The 24,717-nt window shown below is 40.9% G+C and overlaps 1 protein-coding gene across 1 annotated transcript; it reads left to right on the top strand.

Moving 5' to 3' along the window:
* The first annotated feature begins 21,569 nt into the window (after positions 1-21,569).
* LOC145034146 (transmembrane protein, putative (DUF1191)) lies at positions 21,570-22,777 on the top strand. The gene has a single exon (XM_078982521.1). The coding sequence runs from the start codon at positions 21,776-21,778 to the stop codon at positions 22,700-22,702; it is 927 nt and encodes a 308-aa protein (XP_078838647.1). The 5' UTR covers positions 21,570-21,775; the 3' UTR covers positions 22,703-22,777.
* Positions 22,778-24,717: the final 1,940 nt, after the last annotated feature.

Raw genomic sequence — 24,717 nt, forward strand, 5'->3', positions numbered from 1 at the left:
CTATTTTGACTACTACTTCTGAACAAGAGTTGTATCTTTTCCAGAGTATGTCAATATGGTCCTTCCAATATTAACAGTATACTTCCAACTGTCCTTGAGCAATCAATCTTTGGTAAAACCTTAGATTGTCCTCGACAATTGCTTAATCACTTTAGTCATATCCAATTCTAGACCTTTTCCCCTTAATTTCCGAGGGAATTTGGAAAATTTAGAAAGGATAAATATTATTGCACATGCAATCGATCTTGTACCCAAAGCAAACGGGACACGATTCTTGATGTCTCACATAAAGACATGATTCTAGACCAGTCTTTTGCTACAATAATTTTTTGTTTGCCATGTTTTCAAATTTTGACTATGAAGAGGGATGTCGTAATCATAACCGAATTTTGAGAACGCAATATATAGAATTTCCTTAACTTGAACCAATCCAACATGAAATTCATATATATATATATATATATATATATATATATATATATATATATATATATATATATATATATTCTTGACTAAAATGATTAGAATCTCAATCTAAGCCTTTTAGAATTGAAATGAAGTATAATTGCCTCTCCCTTAATTATAGCAAAACAACTTTTTCAACCCTTGAAACTTCACGAGTTGAACTTTTGCTTTCTATAATTAACATTGCTAACTTGCAATACTTATTATAATTATCATGCTCCCACTAACATGATGATTATCAGCATTATACTTATGCTCCCACTAGCTTTGACATGTATTCAGAAATTAGTGGACTTCTAGAAATCAATACTTTATTTACTTTCTTACCAAAGTTTAAATTTCTAATACTAGATTGCTTTGATAAGACTTTATAAAAATCATACACCTTATTGTAAATAGCTCACTAGTGTGTCTAAACAATTTAAGAACTATGAAAAGGGATGCCGTAATCATAGTCTTAATTGGTTCGACCTTTTCTATTTCTCATAAGTCCATGTTAGTGTGCTCTACTAATGACTTTGAGAATGTAAAGATTAGTATATACTTAAAATCTACTTGGCGGAAGAGTTTCCTCACCATCATTTTCATGAATCGGAGAGAAAACTTATGACCCTTAGATTTTATGGTGTATTTGTTCTTATCCACGTAAATTTGTAAAAACCATAATCACTAGACAAGGTTAGTGACAAATCCAAACTCATATGGATTGATCTTGTGCAGTCTAAACTTCTTGCCACCTGGTAGTACAGGGGCCTGCTAGTGCTTCCAAGTAGTTATGCAAACAATTGAGAACATGTAGAACACAAATGTATAGCCAACTTAACTGAAATGGGCACATAAGTGTCAACAAGATAGGTTATAAACCTCTAGTTGTGTGCTAGTGATGAAATACAGGTTTTACTCTTGATTAGTTCTTGAAACCATTTCAGGATCTTTTTGACTCCCACTGTCTTCTTGACTTATAAGACTTCCTTGTCAAATAAGAGATAGTGTGGATTCTAATCAAGACAAACACTTAACACAATTGGCCTTAGTTGGTATTTGTTTTATCCAAAACATCACAATTTACCAACTTCAAATGTACAAGAGTAGAAAACTTTTACTCTTACAAGTGTTTTAAACCTTCTATAAGACATGCCACTCAAGTCATAATCTTAGAGTATACCTCTAAGACTTATTTTTGGAACCAAGTATGAATCATCTTTTGATTTAACCACTTCAACAATTAATAACTCCTCTTCTTAGCTATCAGAAGGCACTTAGAGGATGAATTGTGATAAAGTCTCAAAATCATTAAGATGATGATAAATCATGATACTAAAGTACTCTCCCATCTTTTCATATTTGAGAAACTTTTATCCTTCTGCCTAATTGGATTCTTATTATTCACTCTGCCATACATTTGGAATCTTTTCAATGTCTCATAGTTATACTTAAGCTTGTAAGTATAATCATATTTACTAAACCTTAGTAAATCATGATTAATAGTTTCATTCATCTTTTGTGGTGGACTTTGGGTAGTGCACAAGAATATGTACTTGATCCCTTAGTCCTTTCACTTGAGTCATATATACATGTGTACAAGAAACTAGTCTTAATTTTCCAAAATTGAAAATTCTCATTCATCATACTAAACAACTTGCATGATTCCAAGTTTCGGATCCAATTGAAACTTAGGTGGTGAGAATCATTCCTTATTTGATAAATTTAGACACTACCACAAATGAAAGAATCAAATTCATATTTCCAATATTGTGTAACGACTTGTCTATGGTATGTTGTCTTTATATTATTTATTTAGAAGTTTGCAGAGGGACTCGGCGAGTCTATTGCCCGACTCGTCGAGTAGAGACGGGATCTTGAGCAGCGTTTAGATTGGCGACTCGGAGAGTCCATATTTGGGACTCGGCGAGTCCGTCTGCCAGGTAGAAACCCTAAATCCCCGGGTTTGCACCCTATTTAAACCACCTTATGAGCCCCCAAAATCGTCTCCTTCACCCTCAGAGCATCATTTAGCAAACCCTAACCATTCCCTTGAGTATTTGAGCATTTCTTGTGTGAATCTTGAAGTTTTGAAGAGAAGAAGGAGGCTAGATCCAAAGGAGAAGAAGAAGATCCAAGGTCTTGCACCTATTTCAGAGTTTATTGAGGTAATAATCGGATTCCTTCTGTTTCTATGATTGATTCTCCTTTATAAGCATATTTAGCCCATTTTATCCATTCCTTAGCTTATTCATAGTAGAGAGATCACATTAGATTGATTAGCCTGCGGATCTAGCCATGTTTCAGTTCCAAAAACGTAGATCTATCACCTTTATGGAGCCATTTTGCATGATAGCCCTAGATCTACTCTTCTAATTGCATTTTTAGCCTTTATATCCTTTTTCATGCATATGTACACATAAAGTTGGGAACCTTACGTGGTAAACCAGCCTTATAAACTCAAATCTATAAATTGTATGCAGTGGTTTTGAGCAGAATCGAGTTTTTAGTAACTGCATGCATGTGACTCGGCGAGTCGAGTCGCGAGTCCCCGATCTTTCCCCTTTGAGTGATTCTGAGTGGGGACCAGTGAGTAGTAGAATGGACTCAGTGAGTCAGAGGTTAGACTCAGTAATGGAGGGACTCGACGAGTTGTTCATACAACTCGGCGAGTTGTTCATACAACTCGGCGAGTCTAAGACAATCTTCTTAGATTCAAGAACAACTCGTCGAGTTGTTCATACAACTCGGCGAGTTGGATGCAGATAGCCTGAGTTTTAGAATTGAATGGGAACTCATCGAGTTTATGCCATACTTGACGAGTAGCACTGAGCAGGGTTGAGAAATGAGAGTAGGGACTCGGCGAGTTGGTGGCCCAACTCGGCGAGTCAGGTCAACTGTAAGTTGACCTTGACCAGGAGAGTTGACTTAAGCTAGGGGTAAAAGAGTCATTTTACCCCAATGCAGTTATTAGTATTTGATTGAGTGTATTTGTGGAATTGTAGCTGGGGAGATTCCGGAGCAGCAGTAGATAGCTTCCAGAGCCATACACTCAGCAGCCAGATCACGAGGTGAGTTTCCTTCCAGTAGGAATGGGTCTAAGGCCACAATGCCGGCCCGTTTAGCTAGTAGTAGTTTCCGGAATTCGGTTCGATGCAGATTTTAGTATGTTTGAGGCCTTCGTGGCTCAGATAGGATTTTATGTGTTATGTGTTCCGGGTTACAGCCCGATGCAGTATGCAGTTTATGTGTTCATTGATATGTTTATACTATGCTATGTTCAGTAGTTCCGGACTTCTATCCGATGCAGTTAGTTCTGGACTTCGGTCCGATGCAGTTAGTTCCCGACTTCGGTCCGATGCAGTTAGTTCCGGATTTCGGTCCAATGCATTTAGTTCCGGAATTCGGTCCGATGCAGGAGGCAAGGCCTCAGTAGTTCCGAACTTCGGTCTGATGCAGAGGGCAAGGCCCTGGTTAGTTCCGGACTTCGGTCCGATGCAGTTTCCGGACTTCGGTCCGATGTAGTGGGCAAGGCCCAGTATGTGTTTATATGTATTGTATGGTATGTGGTAGTTTGGGAGAGCTCACTAAGCTTCGTGCTTACAGTTTCAGTTTTGGTTTCAGGTACTTCCGCAAGCAAAGGGAAGAGCACGGGTTGATAGCATCGCATACACCACAGCTTCAGTTGTCCTGGGAGATGGTTTTAGTTTTTCATAAATGTGATTTGATACAGTTTCTTCATAACACTTTGCTACTGTTTTGAGATATTGACGTACGAGTTTTATTTTGTGATATTATCATAGTGTTTTTAGTAATTGTTAAACAAAAGTTTTTGGGTCGTATTTTGGGATGTTTCAAGTTGGTATCAGAGCCTTGGTTTGAGGGATTCGGATACACTTTCACGTGTGTCTGAACTCAAAATAAGGAAACGGTAAAGATTTTCAAAAGAAAAATGTTTTTGAAAATGATTTTTGAAAAAGAGCTTAGAAAGAAGAAGAGTTTTTTTAAAGGGAAAATGGTGTGGCGTATCCGATCAACCAAGCTTAAGTAAGTACTCCCAAATTACCCATACAAGTTATGTTATGTTTGTCAGTTTTAGTTTCAGTAGAATAGCATGCTAGAATAGGACTAAGGATCTAGGAGGATGCCTTATGTGCCTGCTTTATGTGTTTCAGCTTTTCAAGATTTGCATGCTAGTATTGAGTAGACAATAGTAGGATAGCCTGTTTAGGTTATGCCTGATAGTATGAGCTTAGCATTGTATGCTAGTGCAGTATCTCGTTATGAGAATAGATTTGCTTGAGTAGTTCCCTGCATCCGAATGCTGCTTGCTTTGTGCTTTGTGGGACTCTAAGTGATGGGAGTTAGCCATTAGGTGAATACGTCACATCACATGTGATCAGGGTTGAATAATCTCAGAGTGTTGGATTTGGCCCTATTGCGCAGCTCTTGTTTGAGTCTAACCGTTGTAGGGACGAGTCTTTTACTTGAAGGATTATCTGAGCCTCATCACATGTGATGGTATTCAGGTGATGACTAGTTAGTATTACAAGGAGGCCTTCAACAGCTGAGGACCGGTTTGAATGGAGTCAGAGATTTCTCTAGGGCAAGCCTAGGATGAGAGTAGCAGAGATCAATAGTAGTAGAAGTGACTTGGTGGAGTCAAGGCAGTTCTTGAGGAAAGTACGGATAGATGTGGAAGGTAGTATGGGCCCTCACTACTGAAAGCAGAGGATCCATACTCGAATCAAGGAAGGCTGAGACAAGACCAGGAAATTAGTATTGGTATCAGTGATCCCTTGAGATATTTCAGTTTTCTGATGTTGCTATGATTTGTTCCACAATGGTAGTTTTGCGTTCGAGGCCAGCAGTCGGCAGTTCAGGTGCCGGAGGGGGATCAGGATTAGGCCCGGAGGCCGGGCAGTTGGATGAGCAAACTAGAGAGTTTCTTTCTTCTGAGATTACTCGTATCATACTGGAGCAGACTCCTGTGATCTTCGGTTCGATCAAGGAGGGTATTCTAGAGCTGATGGATGAGAGATTGGGCACCTTCCGTGCCGAGGTGGCGACCATGATGGGGTCGCGCACACTTACGTTCAGGGAGTTCAGGGCATGTGGAGCTCCAGATTACCACGGGGCGCGAGACCCCATAGCGAGTACTAGATGGTTAGCGGATGTGGCCAACGCTTTCTGCACGAGCAGGTGTCCCGAGGGGGACAAGGTTAGATTGGCGTCCTGTCTTCTGAAGGACAGGGCACGGGATTGGTGGGAAGAGGTCGGACATACCATTGGAGATGATGCAGCGCTAGATGCCATGACCTGGACTGATTTCTCCACCAGGTTCAGGGCGGAGTTTGCACCGGTTATTGAGGTGCAACAGTTAGCCAGAGAGTTTCAGGATCTCACCCAGACTTCAGAGACCGTGGCGGAGATCACCGCCAAATTCAGGGAGAGGGCTCTTCTCGTTCCTCAGTATGCAGCCGATGAGGAAATGAAGATGGCCCGTTATCATGAGATGCTGCAAAGCGATATCCGCCAGTTTGTGAGCCGGTCCAGCTGTAAAACGCTGGATGACATGATTGCTAGGGCTCGGGAGAGGGAGATTGACCTTGAGATGGAGAAGAAGAGGAAACCGGAGGTGGTTTTGGGTACAGGTAGTTCGGGCAAAAAGCCCAAGGTTTCAGATCACAAATCCAGGAGTCAGCAGAGCCACGGCCGATGTGGCAAGTGTGGGAGATTGAACGATGGGACGTGTAAGGCAGGGAGTTCCGGCTGCTACAAGTGCGGTTGGACTGGCCATTTGAGCAGGGATTGTACGGCCCCTGCTACCGCTGTTGTAGCATCAAATCTGATTTGCTTTCAGTGAAATCAGAGGGGACATAAAAAGTTCCAGTGTCCGAGTTTAGTTGCAGCAGGGAAGGTGGTTGCACCTGCCCCTGCTACTTTGAGGATTATAGATGGCCAGCAGGGCCGAGCCGAGGCACCAGTGGCAAAGAGTAGAGCTTTTCAGATAACAGCAGAGGAGGCGTGAGCGACTCCTGATGTGGTGATGGGTATGTATCTTCCCTTCATCACTATATTATTATTGATTATTGCTTATGGTTATATGTTTTGTATAGGGTCGTTCTCTGTGAACAACATTTCTGCTACATTATTATTTGATTCGGGGGCTACCCGATCGTTTGTATCGCTAGCGCTTAGCAAGAGATTTAGTAGAGCTCCCGGGGAGCTGGATTGTCCACTAGAGGTCGAGATAGCAGATGATAGGACCGTGAAGGTCGCCAGGGTGCATAGAGGATGTTCTCTTCAGGTGTTCGATGAGCAGTTTTCGGTGGACTTGGTCCCTATTCCCCTGCGAGGGAATAAGGTTATAGTGGGCATGGATTGGTTGAGTCCCAACGGAGCAGTGATTGATTGCGAGTTGTAGCTAGCGAGGGTTTGCACTCCCAGTGGGGGAGAGTTAGTGATTCAGGGCGAGAGGCCACAACGTGGACTAGCTTTTTGTTCAACCGCGAGGGCGAGGCGCTATTTTCAGCAGGGTTGCGTCGGTTATGTAGCTTATGTCTTGGATGCCCGGGAGAAGGGCAAGATGACAGTTGATGATGTTCCGGTAGTGCGAGACTTTCCGGATGTATTCCCAGAGGATTTACCGGGAATACCTCCTGAGAGGCAGGTCGAGTTTGGGATCGACCTAATTCCTGGTGCGGCTCCGATAGCTAAGGCACCGTACCGGCTAGCTCCCCCTTAAATGCAGGAGTTGTCTACGCAGCTGCAGGAGTTGCTAGACAAGGGTTTTATTCGGCCGAGTAGTTCACCTTGGGGAGCGCCGATCCTGTTTGTGAAGAAGAAGGATGGGTCGCACCGTATGTGCATTGACTACTGGGAGTTGAATAAGGTAACGGTGAAGAACCGTTACCCCCTCCTGAGGATAGATGATTTGTTTGATCAGCTTCAGGGGGCGTCTTGGTTCTCCAAGGTCGATTTACGCTCCGGATATCACCAGATGCGAGTTAGAGGCGAAGATGTGTAGAAGACTGCTTTCAGGACCCGTTATGGTCATTATGAGTTCGTGGTGATGCCTTTTGGGCTCACTAATGCTCCAGTCGCGTTCATGGATCTCATGAATCGCGTATGCAGACCGATGTTGGATCGGTCTGTGATAGTATTCATAGATGATATCTTGGTGTATTCCAAGACTCAGGAGCAGCATGAGGAGCACCTGAGGGAGGTGCTAGAAGTTTTGAGAAGGGAGTGACTTTTCGCAAAGTTCTCCAAGTGCGAGTTCTGGTTGCGTGAGGTGCAGTTCCTAGGTCACCTCATCAACCAGAAGGGTATCTTAGTAGATCCGGCCAAGATAGAGGCCGTGATGTAGTGGGAGGTCCCGAAGTCTGCATCCAAGATTCGGAGCTTCCTAGGTTTGGCAGGGTATTACAGAAGATTCATTCAGGATTTCTCCAAGATAGCAGTACCGCTCACCCAACTGACTAAGAAGTTGGTGGTGTTTCGTTGGGGGACTGAGCAGCAGGCGACATTTGAGACCCTTAGGCAGAGGTTGTGCGAGGCTCCGATCCTTACCCTTCCAGAGGGAATAGAGGATTTTGTAGTCTACTGTGATGCCTCAATCACAGGTATGGGAGCAGTATTGATGCAGCGGGGGCATGTGATAGCTTATGCCTCGAGACAGTTGAAGTCTCACGAGGCTAACTATCCTACCCACGATTTAGAGCTGGGGGTAGTGGTGTTTGCCCTCAAGATTTGGAGACATTACCTTTATGGGGTCCGTTTTACCATCTACACGGATCACAAGAGTTTGAGATACCTTATGGATCAGCCGAGTCTAAACATGAGGCAGAGGAGGTGGTTGGATGTGCTGAAGGATTATGATTGTGAAATCCTTTACCATCCAGGGAAGGCCAACGTAGTGGCCGACGCCTTGAGCCGAAAGGTGACAGCAGCCCCTATCAGAGACTTATATCTGAGGATGACAATGATTACTCCGTTGTTGGAACGGATTAAGGAGGCTCAGGTTGAGGGCCTCATGGAGGAGAGGTAGAAGTGTGAGAGGATAGTGGGCCGAGTAGCTTCATTTGATTATGATAGTCGGGGGTTGTTGACCCTTCATGGGAGAGTTTGGGTACCGTACGGGGGCGGAGTACGGCAGGTGTTGATGGGCGAGGCTCATAAGTCTCGATTTTCTATCCACCCAGGGGCGACGAAGATGTATAGAGATCTTCGACCCGATTATTGGTGGCCCTGCATGAAGCGGGATGTTTCCTGGTATGTAGAGAGGTGCCTGACCTGCAGGAAGGTCAAGGCAGAACACCAGAGGCCTCACGGCAAGATGCAGCCGTTAGACATTACCGTGTGGAAATGGGAGGACATCACCTTGGATTTTATCACCAAGCTTCCCAGGACCGCACGTGGGGTAGATTCGATTTGGGTAGTAGTGGATCGGTTGACGAAGAGTACTCATTTCATACCGATCCAGGAGAGCATATCGGCGGAAAAGTTAGCCGATATCTATGTGCGGGAGGTAGTTGCACGTCATGGAGTACCAGTATCGGTGGTGTCAGATCGAGACGTCCGTTTTACATCCAGATTCTGGAAGCGGTTTCATGATGAGATGGGTACTCATCTCCATTTCAGCACCGCTTTCCACCCCCAGACGGACGGGCAGAGCGAGAGGACGATTCAGACTCTCGAGGACATGCTTCGGGCATGTGTCCTAGACTTCGGTGGCAGTTGGGATACGTATCTTCCATTAGAGGAATTTTCGTATAACAACAGTTATCATGCGAGCATTGATCGACCTCCCTTCGAGATGCTTTATTGGAGGAAGTGCAGGACCCCGATTTGTTGGGGCGAAGTCAGTCAGCGAGTCATTGGGAGCACGGAGGTGGTGCTCAAGACGACCGAGTTGATTCAGCAAGTTCGTAGTAGACTTCAGACTGCGCAGAGCCGGCAGAAGAGCTACGCCGACAGGAGGCGTTCAGATTTAGAGTTCCGGGTAGGCGACATGGTTCTTCTGAAGGTCTCATATTGGAAGGGTGTCATCAGGTTTCAGAAGAGGGGCAAGCTGGGCCCCAGGTTCATTGGTCCTTTCAGGGTTTTGGCCCGGGTGGATCGGGTTGCTTATCGGTTGGATCTTCCGGCAGAGCTTAGCCAGATCCACAACACTTTCCATGTGTCTCAGTTGAGGAAGTGTTTAGTGGATGAGTCAGCAGTTGTTCCCTTAGAAGATATTTAGGTTGATAGCATCCTGAATTATATTGAGAGGCCGGTCGCGATTCTGGACCGGAAGACAAAGACTTTGAGGAACAAGGTAATTCAGCTAGTGAAGGTGCAGTGGGAGAACAGGAAGGGGTCTGAATGGACATGGGAGGCTGAGTATGAGATGAGAGAGCACTACCCAGAGTTATTTGCAGATTCAGCCGTAGCAGACTTCGAGGACGAAGTCTGAGTCAAGTGGGGGAGAATTGTAACGACCCGTCTATGGTATGTTGTCTTTATATTATTTATTTAGAAGTTTGCAGAGGGACTCGACGAGTCTATTGCCCAACTCGTCGAGTAGAGACGGGATGTTGAGCAGCGTTTAGATTGGCGACTCGGCGAGTCCATATTCGGGACTCGGCGAGTCCGCCTGCCAGGTAGAAACCCTAAACCCCCGGGTTTACACCCTATTTAAACCACCTTATGAGCCCCCAAACTCGTCTCCTTCACCCTCAGAGCATCATTTAGCAAACCCTAACCATTCCCTTGAGTATTTGAGCATTTCTTGTGTGAATCTTGAAGTTTTGAAGAGAAGAAGGAGGCTAGATCCAAAGGAGAAGAAGAAGATCCAAGGTCTTGCACCCATTTCAGAGTTTATTGAGGTAATAATCGGATTCCTTCTGTTTCTATGATTGATTCTCCTTTATAAGCATATTTAGCCCATTTTATCCATTCCTTAGCTTATTCATAGTAGAGAGATCACATTAGACTGATTAGCCTTCGGATCTAGCCATGTTTCAGTTCCAAAAACGTAGATCTATCACGTTTATGGATCCATTTTGCATGATAGCCCTAGATCTACTCTTCTAAGTGCCTTTTTAGCCTTTATATCCTTTTTCATGCATATGTACACATAAATTTGGGAACTTTACGTGGTTAACCAGCCTTAGAAACTCAGATCTATAAATTGTATGCAGTGGTTTTGAGCAGAATCGAGTTTTTAGTAACTGCATGCATGTGACTCGGCGAGTCGTTCTTCGGACTCGGCGAGTCGAGTCGCGAGTCCCCGATCTTTCCCCTTTGAGTGATTCCGAGTAGGGACCAGTGAGTAGTAGAATGGACTCAGTGAGTCAGAGGTTAGACTCAGTAATGGAGGGACTCGACGAGTTGTTCATACAACTCGGTGAGTCTAAGACAATCTTCTTAGATTCAAGAACAACTCGTCGAGTTGTTCATACAACTCCGTGAGTCGGATGCAGATAGCCTGAGTTTTAGAATTGAATGGGAACTCGTCGAGTTCATGCCATACTCGACGAGTAGCAGCGAGCAGGGTTGAGAAATGAGAGTAGGGACTCGGCGAGTTGGCGGCCCAACTCGGCAAGTCAGGTCAACTGTAAGTTGACCTTGACCAGGAGAGTTGACTTAAGCCAGGGGTAAAAGAGTCATTTTAGCCCAATGCATTTATTAGTATTTGATTGAGTGTATTTGTGGAATTGTAGCCGGGGAGATTCCAGAGTAGCAGCAGATAACTTCCAGAGCCATACACTCAGCAGCCAGATCACGAGGTCAGTTTCCTTCCAGTAGGAACGGGTCTAAGGCCACAATGCCGATCCATTTAGCTAGTAGTAGTTTCCAGAATCGGTCCGATGCAGATTTTAGTATGTTTGATGCCTTCATGGCTCAGATAGGATTTTATGTGTTATGTGTTCCGGGTTACAGCCCGATGCAGTATGTAGTTTATGTGTCCATTGATATGTTTATACTATGCTATGTTTAGTAGTTCCGGACTTCTCTCTGATGCAGTGAGTTTAGGAATTCGGTCCGATGCAGTGAGTTCCAGACTTCGGTCCGATGCAGTTAGTTCCGGATTCGGTCCGATGCAGGAGGCAAGGCCTCAGTAGTTTCGGACTTCGGTCTGATGCAGAGGGCAAGGCCTTGGTTAGTTCCGAACTTCGGTCCGATGCAATTTCCGGACTTCGGTCTGATGCAGTGGGCAAGGCCCAGTATGTGTTTATATGTATTGTATGGTATGTGGTAGTTTGGGGGGAGCTCACTAAGCTTCGTGCTTACAGTTTCAGTTTTGGTTTCAGGTACTTCCGCAAGCAAAGGGAAGAGCTCGGGTTGATGGCATCGCATACACCACAACTTCAGTTGTCCTGGGAGATGTTTTTAGTTTTTCATAAATGTGATTTGATACAGTTTTGATATAGTTTCTTCATAACACTTTGCTACTGTTTTGAGATATTGACATACGAGTTTTATTTTATGATATTATCATAGTGTTTTTAGTAATTGTTAAACAAAAACTTTTGGGTCGTATTTTGAGATGTTTCATATTGCTAGAAACATACAAACATCAAGTTTTCATGAATGGAATTGTAAGGAGATATAAATAATGAATACTTTTATTTATTTTTTCAAAATGCGGAAAAACCTTTTCCCTTACAATGCAACTGATATTTTAGGTTTCAAGAATCTGATCTTTAAACCATGCGATAGAAATCCATCTACGCAATCAGATTTAGCATACTGTTTTCTTTAAGCTTCCTACCCTTTGCTTGATCCTTTCATACATCAAAATCTATTAAGAATCTTCAAATGAAACTTAAGAGAGTTAGATAGTGGACTTACCTGAAACAGAGTCAAACTTTTGATTCTTCTTTCTTTCAGGTAGCTAGGGCAGCTTTGATTCCAATGCCCCTTTTTTCTTCACAATGAAAACATATAGACTCTTTGGGAATGGTACAAAAGACTCTCCCAGACTTAGACTTTCTCTTTACCTTCTGGTCAACCGGGTTGACCAAGGTCGATCCCTTTCTAGTGGGAAGAGAAACCTTTTCTAGATTTCCAATGTTACCATTCTCCATGTCCATGGAAGTTTGAGAAATAGACCTTCCATCCATATTTGCTTGACTATTGCACCAAACCATTCTTGATTCAGCAACAATAAGCAAATAAGAAAGATCCATTAGGGTCATGTCGTGACCTATCACATAGTAGTCTTTCTATATGACTCAGGAAGTGACTGAAAGACCCAGTCAATAGCCAACTTCCTTGGGACAATGACACCCAACATTCTCAACCTGACAATCTGTGACTTCAGTCCTAAGACATGAGTGCACACATGACTTCTATTTTTATGTTTTATTGTGAGTAAGGATTGAGTGATCTTGAACTTTTCAAGTGTTTGAGCTTGTGGGATAGGGAGAATAATTAAAGGCGGTGGAGGAAGAGAAGTATGATTTCCATGAGACAAACTTAGGAAATCATCTTCATTAGAAAGCTTGATTTGGGAAGATCATTGTTGTCTGAACTAGACATCTTAATGGGAGAAATTCAAGTAAGTTGATTTAAGTCCTTAATATAACACCCAATATGAAATATTAAGGCTAGGACCCAACACAATATTTTATAACTTGGAAGAGGGACGCCGTAATCCAAGCTATATGATATTTGAAGGTAGGTGGATAACGATTCACCAATTTCCACCAAGATAAACAAAATATTTAATTAGGTTTTAATTGGTTTTGAAACTCCTAGATCTTTTGAGATTCATTGAACTTTCCAATGGCATGTTTCAATCTCGAGTGTGCCCTTCAAGTTTTGTGACTGGGATGCCGAGGATCACAAAACAAGGTGTGAAGTAACCATGCAAATATACTTGATACCCTTAATATTTACCTCTCAATCGATGTGCCGGTTAACCACACAAGCTCTTACGATACTATGATAAATATTAAGTTACCCTTTGCCTACCATGTTAAGTCCAGGTTAGTGTGTCGGTTAACCACACACACTCCACTAATGGATTAAATAAAGTACAAAGTGTAATTTCATGGATTAGAACCTTATTCACATTTTCCTAAGTAACTAAGATTGGACTTGTCAAGTCCATGAGGGAACTCGGCGTGTCCACTGCCCAGACAACATAAAAACTTTGATTTTTTCAGCAATTGCATAAAGTATATAGGAAAACAAGTGTAGGCTCTGATATCACTGTTGGGTTTTGAGCATTCTAACACTCCTATGGTGTACATGAAACCCTAAATACCTTGGATCTATGTTTTCTCTAATATACATGCAAATACTAATATTCCAAGGTATTACCCTATCTAGCATACAATCATAGATACTTGGGTAATAATATAGATAGAATACATACCTCTTGTAGTGTAGCTTGGCTCCATGGGGCTTGAGTGCCTAGTTCCTCAAATGTGACACCTCAAATGGCTCACACAACATCAAATGCTCTTGGAATAACTTAGAGAGAAATCCACACTTCATGAAATTGGCTAACCCTTCGTTTACACACACTAGTGGCCGATTTTGGTGAATAATATGATGCTTATATAGTGTGTTACAATTATGATTACACCATGTAAATCCTAATTGTCATGACCTTTCATTTCCATGACCCATGGGTTATGTAACCTCCATGGAGCATCCATGGGGCATCCTATGGGTTTAACCTAACTTGATTATCCATGGAGCTTTGGCCCACTATATAAGTTATGGATGATTTACACAATCGACCCATATATTTAATTAGTCTTCTTTTGATCACATAATTAATTATAAATTAATTCTTGATCAATACTAATTAAATATTATTATTCTTATTATTAATATATTAGAACTTATAATATATTAATAACAATAAGTGTCTTATTTCTCTCATTTAGTCTATCCAAGTGCATGATGCCATGCAACCTAAATCGACCATGCTGGGTCTAGTCAAGTACATACCAAATATAGTTATGGACTTAGACATTAACCCAACACTAAATTCACTCTATTCGATGTAATGATCAAAATGACGAGAACCCTAAGTGTAGTCGGGAATGCAAATGGAAACAGAAATCAACCTCCAGTAATTGAGCAAGTACCCATTATGGTAGCAGCTCCAGAGCCAATCACCATGGCCAGAGTGCAAGCAATGATTCGAACGATGTTGGATCGTCAAATGGAGGAAAGCAAACATTTGCTTCAACAAAATCGAGAGGAATTTACGATGCCAGTTGAACAACCTGAATTGAACGATGGGCAGTTAGAAGGAGGGAACTACAGTGGGACCATTGGTCAAGCCAACCCACCAATAGTTCGACAAAATAACCAGGATGACTGAGTCGAGAGGAATGGATGCAAGTACAAGGATTTTCTGACTTCAAGCCATCGACTTTCACTGGAAAGGAAGATCCGAGCGGGGTCATGGATTGGATCTTGAAGATCGAGTTAACTTTCATGACATGTGTTTGTAGAGGCAAACTACAAACCACATTTGTGGTGCGCCAGTTTAGAGGAGGCGTGGTTCATTGGTGGAACACTCTAGGGAAGACTCTAAGCCCCAATGAGCCCCTGGAATTGACTTGGGTTGAGTTTTTGGTACAGTTCAAACGCAAGTACTGCTCAGCCTAAAATCTGCTCGAGCTAGAAAACCAATTCCTTACCTTGAAGAATGGAAGCATGTCGATTGATGAATACACCAATAACTTCATAGAGAAGATGGAGTTTTCCTTGCACCTTGTTCCATATGAGCTGAAGAAAATCGACAAGTACGTAAAGGGACTTCCATGGGAGTACGCAGTGCCAGTGCGTCAGGCACCTACTCTGGAGGCAACTATCTGGGCTGCCAAGTCCGTGGAGGAGATGATCAAGGGAAGAGCCGCCAGCAAGATTGAGGTTGGAAAAAAGAGGAAATTCAAAGGATCGACAAGGCCTGATGAGAAGAGAAATTCCAATACAAGGAAGTTTAGAGGAGGAGGAAGCAAAGAAAGATGTTGCGGGAAGTGCAAAAAGGAACACACTGGAAAATGTGGTGAGGAGGTGACTTGTTTCACGTGTGGGAAGCATGGCATTATGCCAATGAGTGTACATTCAACAAAAGGGTGTGTTACAGATGTAACGAGGAATGACACTTCAAGCAAGACTGCCCAAAGAAGGAGGGGGCTACAAAGCCAAATGGGCCGCCAAAGCCAAAGGTGAGAGCATTTCAAATGATCGTCGACAAAGAAGATGATAATGCAAGGATTCAGAGTGAATGTTTGATATCCAAAGATCGAGTTATGAAGTAGTCGTGTAGATAGTACCACACGGTGTAGCCTATTAGAGGCATATTATAGGTTGAACTTGAACACCTATGTAATCGTTTCAAGGAATAATATAAAACCATCGTTTTGTTATATGATAAGTTGAATGAGTGTGTGATCTTCTTGCATGGTGAATTGGATAAACTGCGAGACACTTGGGACGAGTATGAGTATGTGTGAATGGTAGTAGAAGCCTATACTATCGGAAGCACATGACTCGCACTTAGATAAGGGAAAGTCACAAGGTTACCAAGAAGCTAGCAATTGATACTTTTTTATTCAAATATGTCGTTACCATCATTTCAGTAATGACTAAGAAGATGATTGTTATTCCGACCCTAGTGGTCATATCGAATTGAGTCAGATTACGATGAGTATGTTACGTGGTTCCGAGAACCAACTTCGATGTAGCACCTGAGTTAAGTCAGAAGAATTAACTAAAGCGATTAGTAGAGGTATTGTGATGATTGCTTGTATCTAGAAATGCTATATTTTAAGATGTGATTAGAACATGAAGGAAGGTATAGTCTGTTCTAGAATTGGACTCTAAAAGACCTGATTCCAAGCAATGCGTCATACGATGAGAGGTCATTAGAACCTGACCTATCGATCCATTATGATAATCGAAGGAAGAAACTTATCTCAAGTTTGTTAAGTAAGGAGTCTCCAATAAAGATCGAGATCGTGACATGAAGATCATGATTGGAAGTCTAACATGAGATAGAGAGCGGGTCCAAGATCAGGCACCGCCTGCAGTCAAGAAGTCTTTGTAAATCCCTGATCTGCTTGTCTATCAATCAGATCCAATTGATGTTGCGGAATCCCAATCAATTGGAGGATGTCGAATCAAATAGAAGAGAAGGAGAAGAAGAATTAAGATGAATCTAATGATGTATTCAATAATATGAATGATGCTCCTTAAAATAGATTCTCTCACACATACTATTCTTCTCTCTAACTTTCTCTCTCTATAATATGCTCACCTCTCTCTCTCTCTCTCTCTCTCTCTCTCTCTCTTTTGGCCATACACTCACATGACTCATCACCTTATATATATGAGACACCAGCCTTACATGTGTGTACAACTGCACACCCTGTGTACGGCCGTACACAGCATGTGCGGCCGTACACACGTGTACGGCTGTACACACATGTACGGCCGTACACAGCCACAAAATTAGATATTACATTATAGAAAAATATATTTTCCTAGAAAAGCAAAGTATAAACCATATTTTTAACCCAACAATCTCCCCCTTGGTTTATAGCTTTCTTTTCTAATTGGCCCAACAAACTCCTCCTAAAAAGTAGTTGGCTTTTCTTGTTAATCTTCATTGGGAGCTTGGCTTCAGCATTAAACTTCAAATTTCTTCATAGCATCAAGATGAACATATGAATTTTCAATAAATGACTTCATCTTGAGAAGTTGGGATTTTTGTAGAATTTGACATTAAACGCACATTGGGTGAGGAGGCTTCTTGTAGAGATTCATGAAAGATGGCGCTTTCAATATGAGAATCTTCAGAGAGAACAGAGAGAACGAATCTTCTGGATCACTTCTGAAGGTTTATAGATAACATCAGATTATTTGAGGAGGCTTCAATACAATCTGTCACATAATCTTCAAATACAGCTTCACCATGTTTCCGGGGTTGACAGATTGAATGTTGAAAGAATAATCTTCATTTCTTGTTCCTTCGAATGAGAATTCTTCGATGATCACGAATGAAGCCTTGGCTCAAGAAATCTTAATACAGTCTCCATGAGTCTCATCTAAATTTGAATTCACTTTTCAAGACAAATTAAAACTAAAATATAAAAACAAAACTAAAAAAAAGTTAGCACACACTTTTTTTCTGATTTTTGTTTGATTTTTAAATTTTCTGATTTTTGTTTGATTTTTTTTTTAAATTTTTAAAATTTTTGTTTGACATGTTTTTTAAATTCTCCCCTAAATTTGTGCATAGAGGAAAACCATGGACAAATTTAACAAAAACAAAAATATTTGGGATCAAAGTGTAGAACTTGGTTCTCTGAACCACGTAACATACTCACCGTAGTTGGACTCAATTTGACATGACCACTAGGGTCAGAATAACAACCATCTTACTAGTCACTACCGAAACAAGGGTAATGACACACTTGAACAAAACGAAACAAGGGTAATGACACATTTGAAAAAAACGGAATCAATTTGACATGACCACTAGGATGGACTCGCCGAGTTGTTCTTGGGACTCGGTGAGTCGTCGTGTAATGACCACCAAATCATTTTTGTGGATGGACCAATTGTTAGGGGGGAAAGTCCCATAGATGTTTAGATGCGAAAAGGGACCTGGGAATCATGGGTCTCAACGAGTGTATGAGTAGACTCGGTGAGTCCAAGGCAATCTCCCAATCCTTGAAGATGAACTCGACGAGTTGTTAATACAATTCGGTGAGTCGTAGACTGGACACGTTCTTACGAGGGAGATGAACTCGCCAAGTTCAAGGAGGAACTCGACGAGTCAGATGAAGATGGTCTTGATGTTTTGAATCATGGATAACTCGACGAGTGGAGTCAGGGTTGGATCGGGTTAGTGGAGTATGGACTCAACGAGTTGGTAGACCAACTTGGTGAGTCAGGTCAACTAGGTGATTGAGTTTGACCAATGTTGACTCTGTCTGGTTTTGGTATTGACCTTGGTTAGGGTTATGTGTTCTGTTTGATGACTTAAGGGTTGTCGTGTATGGATTGAGGAGTCGAGGAGAGCCGACCTTCATGCCGAGGACAGTTTAGAAACTACACGACATCGAGGTGATTTACCTTCCAGTAGGAGTGGGTCTAAGGCACCAAGGTCGGCCCACTAGTAATCGTTAGTTGGAAAGGTTATCTTTGTGATAACTATCTAGACTGATCGTTGGATATGTGAGTATGCTAGACTGCTAGATATGTGAGTATGCTAGTTTGCTAATTTCCATGTTATATGAGATAGTATCAGTAGAAGGGGACTAGTCCCCGATTCGGTCGTTAGGACCAATGGGTAGGCCGGACACCCCAGATATGTCTGAAAACATGATTATGATATGATGTTATGTGTTAGTAGTAGGGGTGAAATAGTCCCCGTGTTCCGTTGAGATAGACCGGAGGGTAGGTCAGCACCCTGAATAGGTCGACATGGGTAGGTCAGCACCCCAGAATGGCTTGACATGAGTAGTTCAGCACCCTAAAATGGCTTGGCATGGGTAGGTCAATACCCTAGAATGGCTTGATATGGGTAAGACGGGCACCCCATAATTGCCCTGTGTTATGTATGCTATGTGATTGTATGGTATGTGGTATGATGGGGGAACTTACTAAGCTTTGTGCTTACAGTTTCAGTTTTGGTTTTAGGTACCTCTTCGTCCAAGGGGAAGGAGCCGACGGTGTAGCAACGCATCACACACGCACACTTATGATTTCCGCTTAGAGTTTTATGGGATTGTACTCTGATTTTTTGTTATTTCAGATGATTTGGTTTTGAAACATGATATTATGGTTTTATGTATTGACATGATTTTGGCAATGTTTTGATGAACCATTTTATAAATCAGCTAATCAAAAGTGAAATTTTTGGCCTCGAATTTTGGGATGTTACATAGTAAGTTAGATAATGTGTTTTAGTTTACAAACATCACCAAGTTTTGGTAGATCTTTCAAGAGTTATGAAGGTTTAACATATCTTCATAGCATGATCACAACATATAACATGAAAACACACACATACATGCATAAATACTTAGATCTAACACAAAAGCAAGTTGTATTCTCCCCTAAAAACATATTAAAACCAAAAACAAAGGGGGGGGGGGGAGGGTGAACTCACCTTGATGATGGATTCGGTTTTGATGAAGAGAAGGAGGTGTTTTCGGTCTAGCAAGCTTCTTGAAGAGATTTTAGAATTCTAGGAGATTCTAAGAAGCAAGAATCATGAAATAGTGTGATAATGAGGGATAAATTTAACATAAAATGAAGTTAAAATTCTTGAATGGAAGTAGCTTACCGAAAATTATGAACTTTGATAACAACTTCTTGAAACACACACTAACTCATGAATTTTAGAAGGAGAAAAAGGTAACATTTTTCTTTTGTTCTTGAGAGATGTGAGAGGAATTCTTAGTGAATTGGAAGCAGAAATGAAGGTGATGGTGAAGGGTTTCGGCCGAGAATAAGAAGAGAGAAGAGAAAGAGTTTATCTTGGTCATTACATGGAGGTTTAGAGGATTGCACTTTGATATTTGTGAGATAATTAGCATAGATAACCTTCATATAAAAATGAGGTGTCAAGTTATGACGATTATCTCATTTTCTCTATTTTTTTCTTATACAAACCGAGAATGGAGATCGAGGTGAAAAGAAAAAGAAATGTTGGGCTAGTATTTCATATCAACCGAAAATATAAGGTCCAATAAGGAATTTTTCAGCCTATTGGGCCCACATTTGTGTTCACGACCCGATATGATAAAAGGAATGAGTTTCCGGCCTAATATAATCAAAGAAGATGGTTTTCGGACCAATAAGGCCCATGATGAGTCTAATGGTCCAAATTCTATTGCTTATTGAAAGTAATTCCAATTAGGGCCCAAATGAGGATTCTGACGAGCATGATGTCAACCTTGTTTAAGGAAATCACGAGATTCTCATGGTATACATCATATTTGATTTTAATCACATGCCTACCCTTAAATATGTTGGGGGCGCTTCAAACTACAACAACGATTATTGTGAAATTTCCGGTTCGATCCCAGCCACGACAACAAGCAGGAGAAGTTTTGAAGTTGTTTGCATCACTTTCGTGTCAACGCCTATTCTTAAAGCATCGAATAAGTTGTTAGCTCTCATCATAAGCATCTATGTGTTACACACGACTTTCATAATGCTATGCAGATATAAATTTGCAATTGAAACCGGTTAAAACAAGCCAATATCCTTAATAAGTAGATTAATATGAACTTTATGCTATTAACCCCACAACACACACAATAAAACATGGGGAACATTTTAAAACAAAATTGATTAGTTGGTAGGGTTCAAATTATATTTTCTAATGTGTAAATAAGTAAAAAAAAAATAATAATAATTATCTTTTAAAAAAAAATGTGTACGAATAACGAATGTAGCATAACAATCACTTATTTTGCAAAATTGACCTTGTGGTACTACTTTTCATGTAAAATGTGTAATTTCGATTTTTTTTTTGTTCAATTCTTTTTTGCAAAGAAAAAAAAAAGATTTTGTGAAATACATAATGATTTTGCGTGATGATATGATTTATAAAAGTAAACAAAGATACTTTAATAGAGACCCTTCATAAAGCCAATTTCGTAATTTTTTTTAAATAAAAATTGAATCTCCTTTTTAGATAATTCAAAAAGATATTCATAATTTTTATTAAACTAAAAAACGGATTAGTCCAAACGGAAAATAAGATACTTTAATACCCACATAAAGCCATTTGGCCGGTATAAGTTCTACTCGTTCTAAACCGAATCAGAATAAACTATATAACTTTGTATTAATTATATTAAAATTAAAGATAATATAAAATCCAATAGTAGTAAAATACTCATAAAAATCATAACCATCCAGGTGAGTATGTCCAAATTCCAATTATAACCTCGTTGGCACCGTCGCCAATTACACCAAAATCTCACATATATATGGCTAATCCAACTGTCAACATATAATCAAAAACTAAAACAACTCAACTAACTCTCCTTTTGAGGTGGTACCCCTACCCTACCCAACCCAATCCACCCCCACCCCCACCCTACCCGTACCATAACCCCGATTTCTCTTAAAACATCTTCATAACACAATCATAAATTCACCAATTTCGGTTATCTCAAGAGAAACCTTGTCCAATTCCCAAACCACCCTTCTAATCATTTGATATCTTCTTTTTATATATTTGCCACCTCGGGGTATATTCGGAAACTTATTTCCAAAGACTCTGTTTCTGAAGATCGATGAAGTCGGCCTAGAGGTAACGAAAACGGGTGTTTTGGTATTGATGTTGATGGGGTTTGAGAGAAGCTTCATTAGTAGTTTTGTGATGCTATGCTGTTTATGTTCGTTGAGAGAAATCAAGGGCGTGGACAATTCTACCCTTCGTTCTTTAGATGACCTTTTTCTTGAATATGCGGAGAATTCACTACCAAGTCGACCTCAAACAGGTGTTTTATATAATGCATCGTTGCCTTCAAATTTTACAGGTGTTGATGTTTCAATCATTCGCCTACGAAGGGATAGTTTCTGGAGGAAAGGGGCAAATTATAGTGGATTTTATATGCCACCGAGGATATTCTCATTGCCAAATTTCACAAGGTTAGATATAGTTTTTTCAAATCTTGGGAACATGTCGTCTTACTACTACAATGTACCAAATTATACTCTTGTCGCCGCTGTTGTTGGGTTCAATGCCTATGGTTCAAGAAACACGACAGGGCAATTTGGTAATTTGACCACTCCGATGACCAAATTAAATCTTACCCTCTTCGGAGGCCCAATTTTGGTCCAATTTCCCAACTTCTCACTCCCAGAAAACGAAAAACCAAAATGTGTTGTGTTTTATTTAAACGGGACGGTTGAAATGACGAACATGACCCTACAAGACATGTGTGCCGTGCATGATCAAGGGCATTTCTCGATCATTGTACCACACCCAACGCTGGTGCCGCATACCCCGAAAGAGAAGGAGAAAGGGCAATTGTGGAAATGGTGGGTGTTTGGATTTGCTATAGGGGTATTGGGGTTGTTATTTTTTGGGATTGTTATATTTATTATTGTTAGAGCTTTTAGAATGAGAACACTTGAAAAAATGGAAAAAGAGGCAGAAAGGAGTGAAGCTTTAGGCGCAACAAATGTTGGGCAAAGTAGAATGCCTTTGGCTTCAGCTGTTAGAACACAGCCTACGATTGAAAATGATTATCATCCATAATTCTTTTTTAATTTTTTATTTTTTGGATTCATATATAAACTGTAATGTGAATATAACTACATTTATAAAATAATATTTTGGGTTTTTTTGTAATAGTAAATTGGATAATCATTGTTCATTTTAGAACACAACTATGAAAACACAATCCAAACAAACATAACACTATAAAATGATGTATTATTATTAGCTATGATAATGGGATAATTGTTCCCAATAAATTTTATTGAACAATAGATGAAAGTATATATACAAGTTACAACATTAATCTAGGAGATAATAAGGAACTAAATAAACTAATTATATATACGATTTAATCTCCAATACCCAGTGAACTGGTGGGGGACCAATGCGATGCTGATTACGAAAGTGTTTTGGATAAAGGTTTAGTAAAAATGTGAGCCACTTGAAGCTTGGTAGGACAAACTTGGTGTGCAGTTTTCCAGACTGGACAAGCTCTCTAATAAAATGATGATCGATATCAATATGTTTAGCTCTCTTGTGGCGACCGGATTTTGACTTAAAAAGATGGCACTTAAATTATCACACAATAAGGTGGGACGCTCTGAAGGCAAGGCAATGAAGTCACGCAAGAGATGAGTAATCCATATAATTTCAGCAATGGTGTTTGTCATAGCCCAATATTCAGATTCACAACTCGATCTAGAGACTGCAGGTTGTTTCTTAGCACTCCAAGAAATGAGATTTCCTCCAGAGTAACCAACAATTAAAGATTTTGAGGGATACGAAAACTTAAGGCCATGATGAAGAGTACCCTTGACATAACGCATAATCCGCTTAACAAGTGCAAAATGATCAACTGTTGGAGAGTAAAGAAATTGACTTGCTTGATTCATGACATAGGAAATGTCGGGTCTGGTGATAGTAAGACATTGAAGAGCACCAACAAAGGAGCGATAGAGAGTAGAGTCATGAAAAGGAGTACCGTTGGCGGTGAAAACATCATTAGTGGCTAAAGGCATGCCAACAGGTTTGGAGTCAAGGAGACCTGCATGACTTAAGATATCATGAGCACACTTAGTTTGACTAAGAAACAAGTCGTCGGATGTATATGAAACTTCGAGTCCTAGAAAATAGCTCAATTTGCCTAAGTCTTTAATAGCAAATTCATTCTTCAAACACGTGATGAAGCGATTAATGGAGGAAGCATCATTACCGGTCAAGATAATGTCATCAACGTAACGGAGAAGATAAAGTAAACAAGATCTACGATGAAAAATAAAGAGGGAAGTATTCGCCTGATTGCAATTAAAGCCTTGTGAGAGTAAGAATGAGCTTAACGTTGAAGCCAAGCTCGAGGAGCATGATGAAGACCATATAGGGCTTTGTTTTGTCACACACATGATTAGGGTGACATGGATCAACATAACTAGGAGGTTGTTCCATGTACACAGTCTCACTAAGATGCCCATTTAAGAAAGCATTCTTAACATCAAGTTGATGAACATTCCAACGATTTGTAACAGCCAAAGATAAAACAACACGAGATGTTGTGCCTTTTACTATAGGGCTGAAAGTAAGACAAAAATCAAAACCCGAAATTTGAGTGAAACCTTGAACAAGTCGAGCTTTATGACGATCAATGGTACCATCGACATGATATTTGGTTCGAAACACGCACTTAGATCCAACAACATTTACATTGATTGTACGAGGAACTACGAACCAAGTATGACTATTATATGAAGCTTGAATTTCTTCAGTCATAGCATAACGCCAATGATAAGACTTAACAGCAGATTTATACCCTTTGGGTTCCTTAGAAGCAAAAATAGAGTCATGCAACTGTGTGGGAGAGGTGGCAAGAAGATCAAAAATATGGTGTGGTTTAACAATCCCATTTTTCCTTGAGTAACCATAGGATGTGTAGGAGTCGGTGGGGATGGTGTTGGGGACGGAGATGTTGACGGAGAAGGTTGAACCGACTGATGAGATGGTGGAGGCGACGTAGGTGGGGTGTCTAGTGTTACAGGAGCCTCATTGATGGGTATTGGTTT

This window comes from Lactuca saligna, chromosome 3 (assembly GCF_052625555.1).
Source record: "Lactuca saligna cultivar CGN05327 chromosome 3, ASM5262555v1, whole genome shotgun sequence".
Classification (NCBI taxonomy): Eukaryota; Viridiplantae; Streptophyta; class Magnoliopsida; order Asterales; family Asteraceae; genus Lactuca; species Lactuca saligna.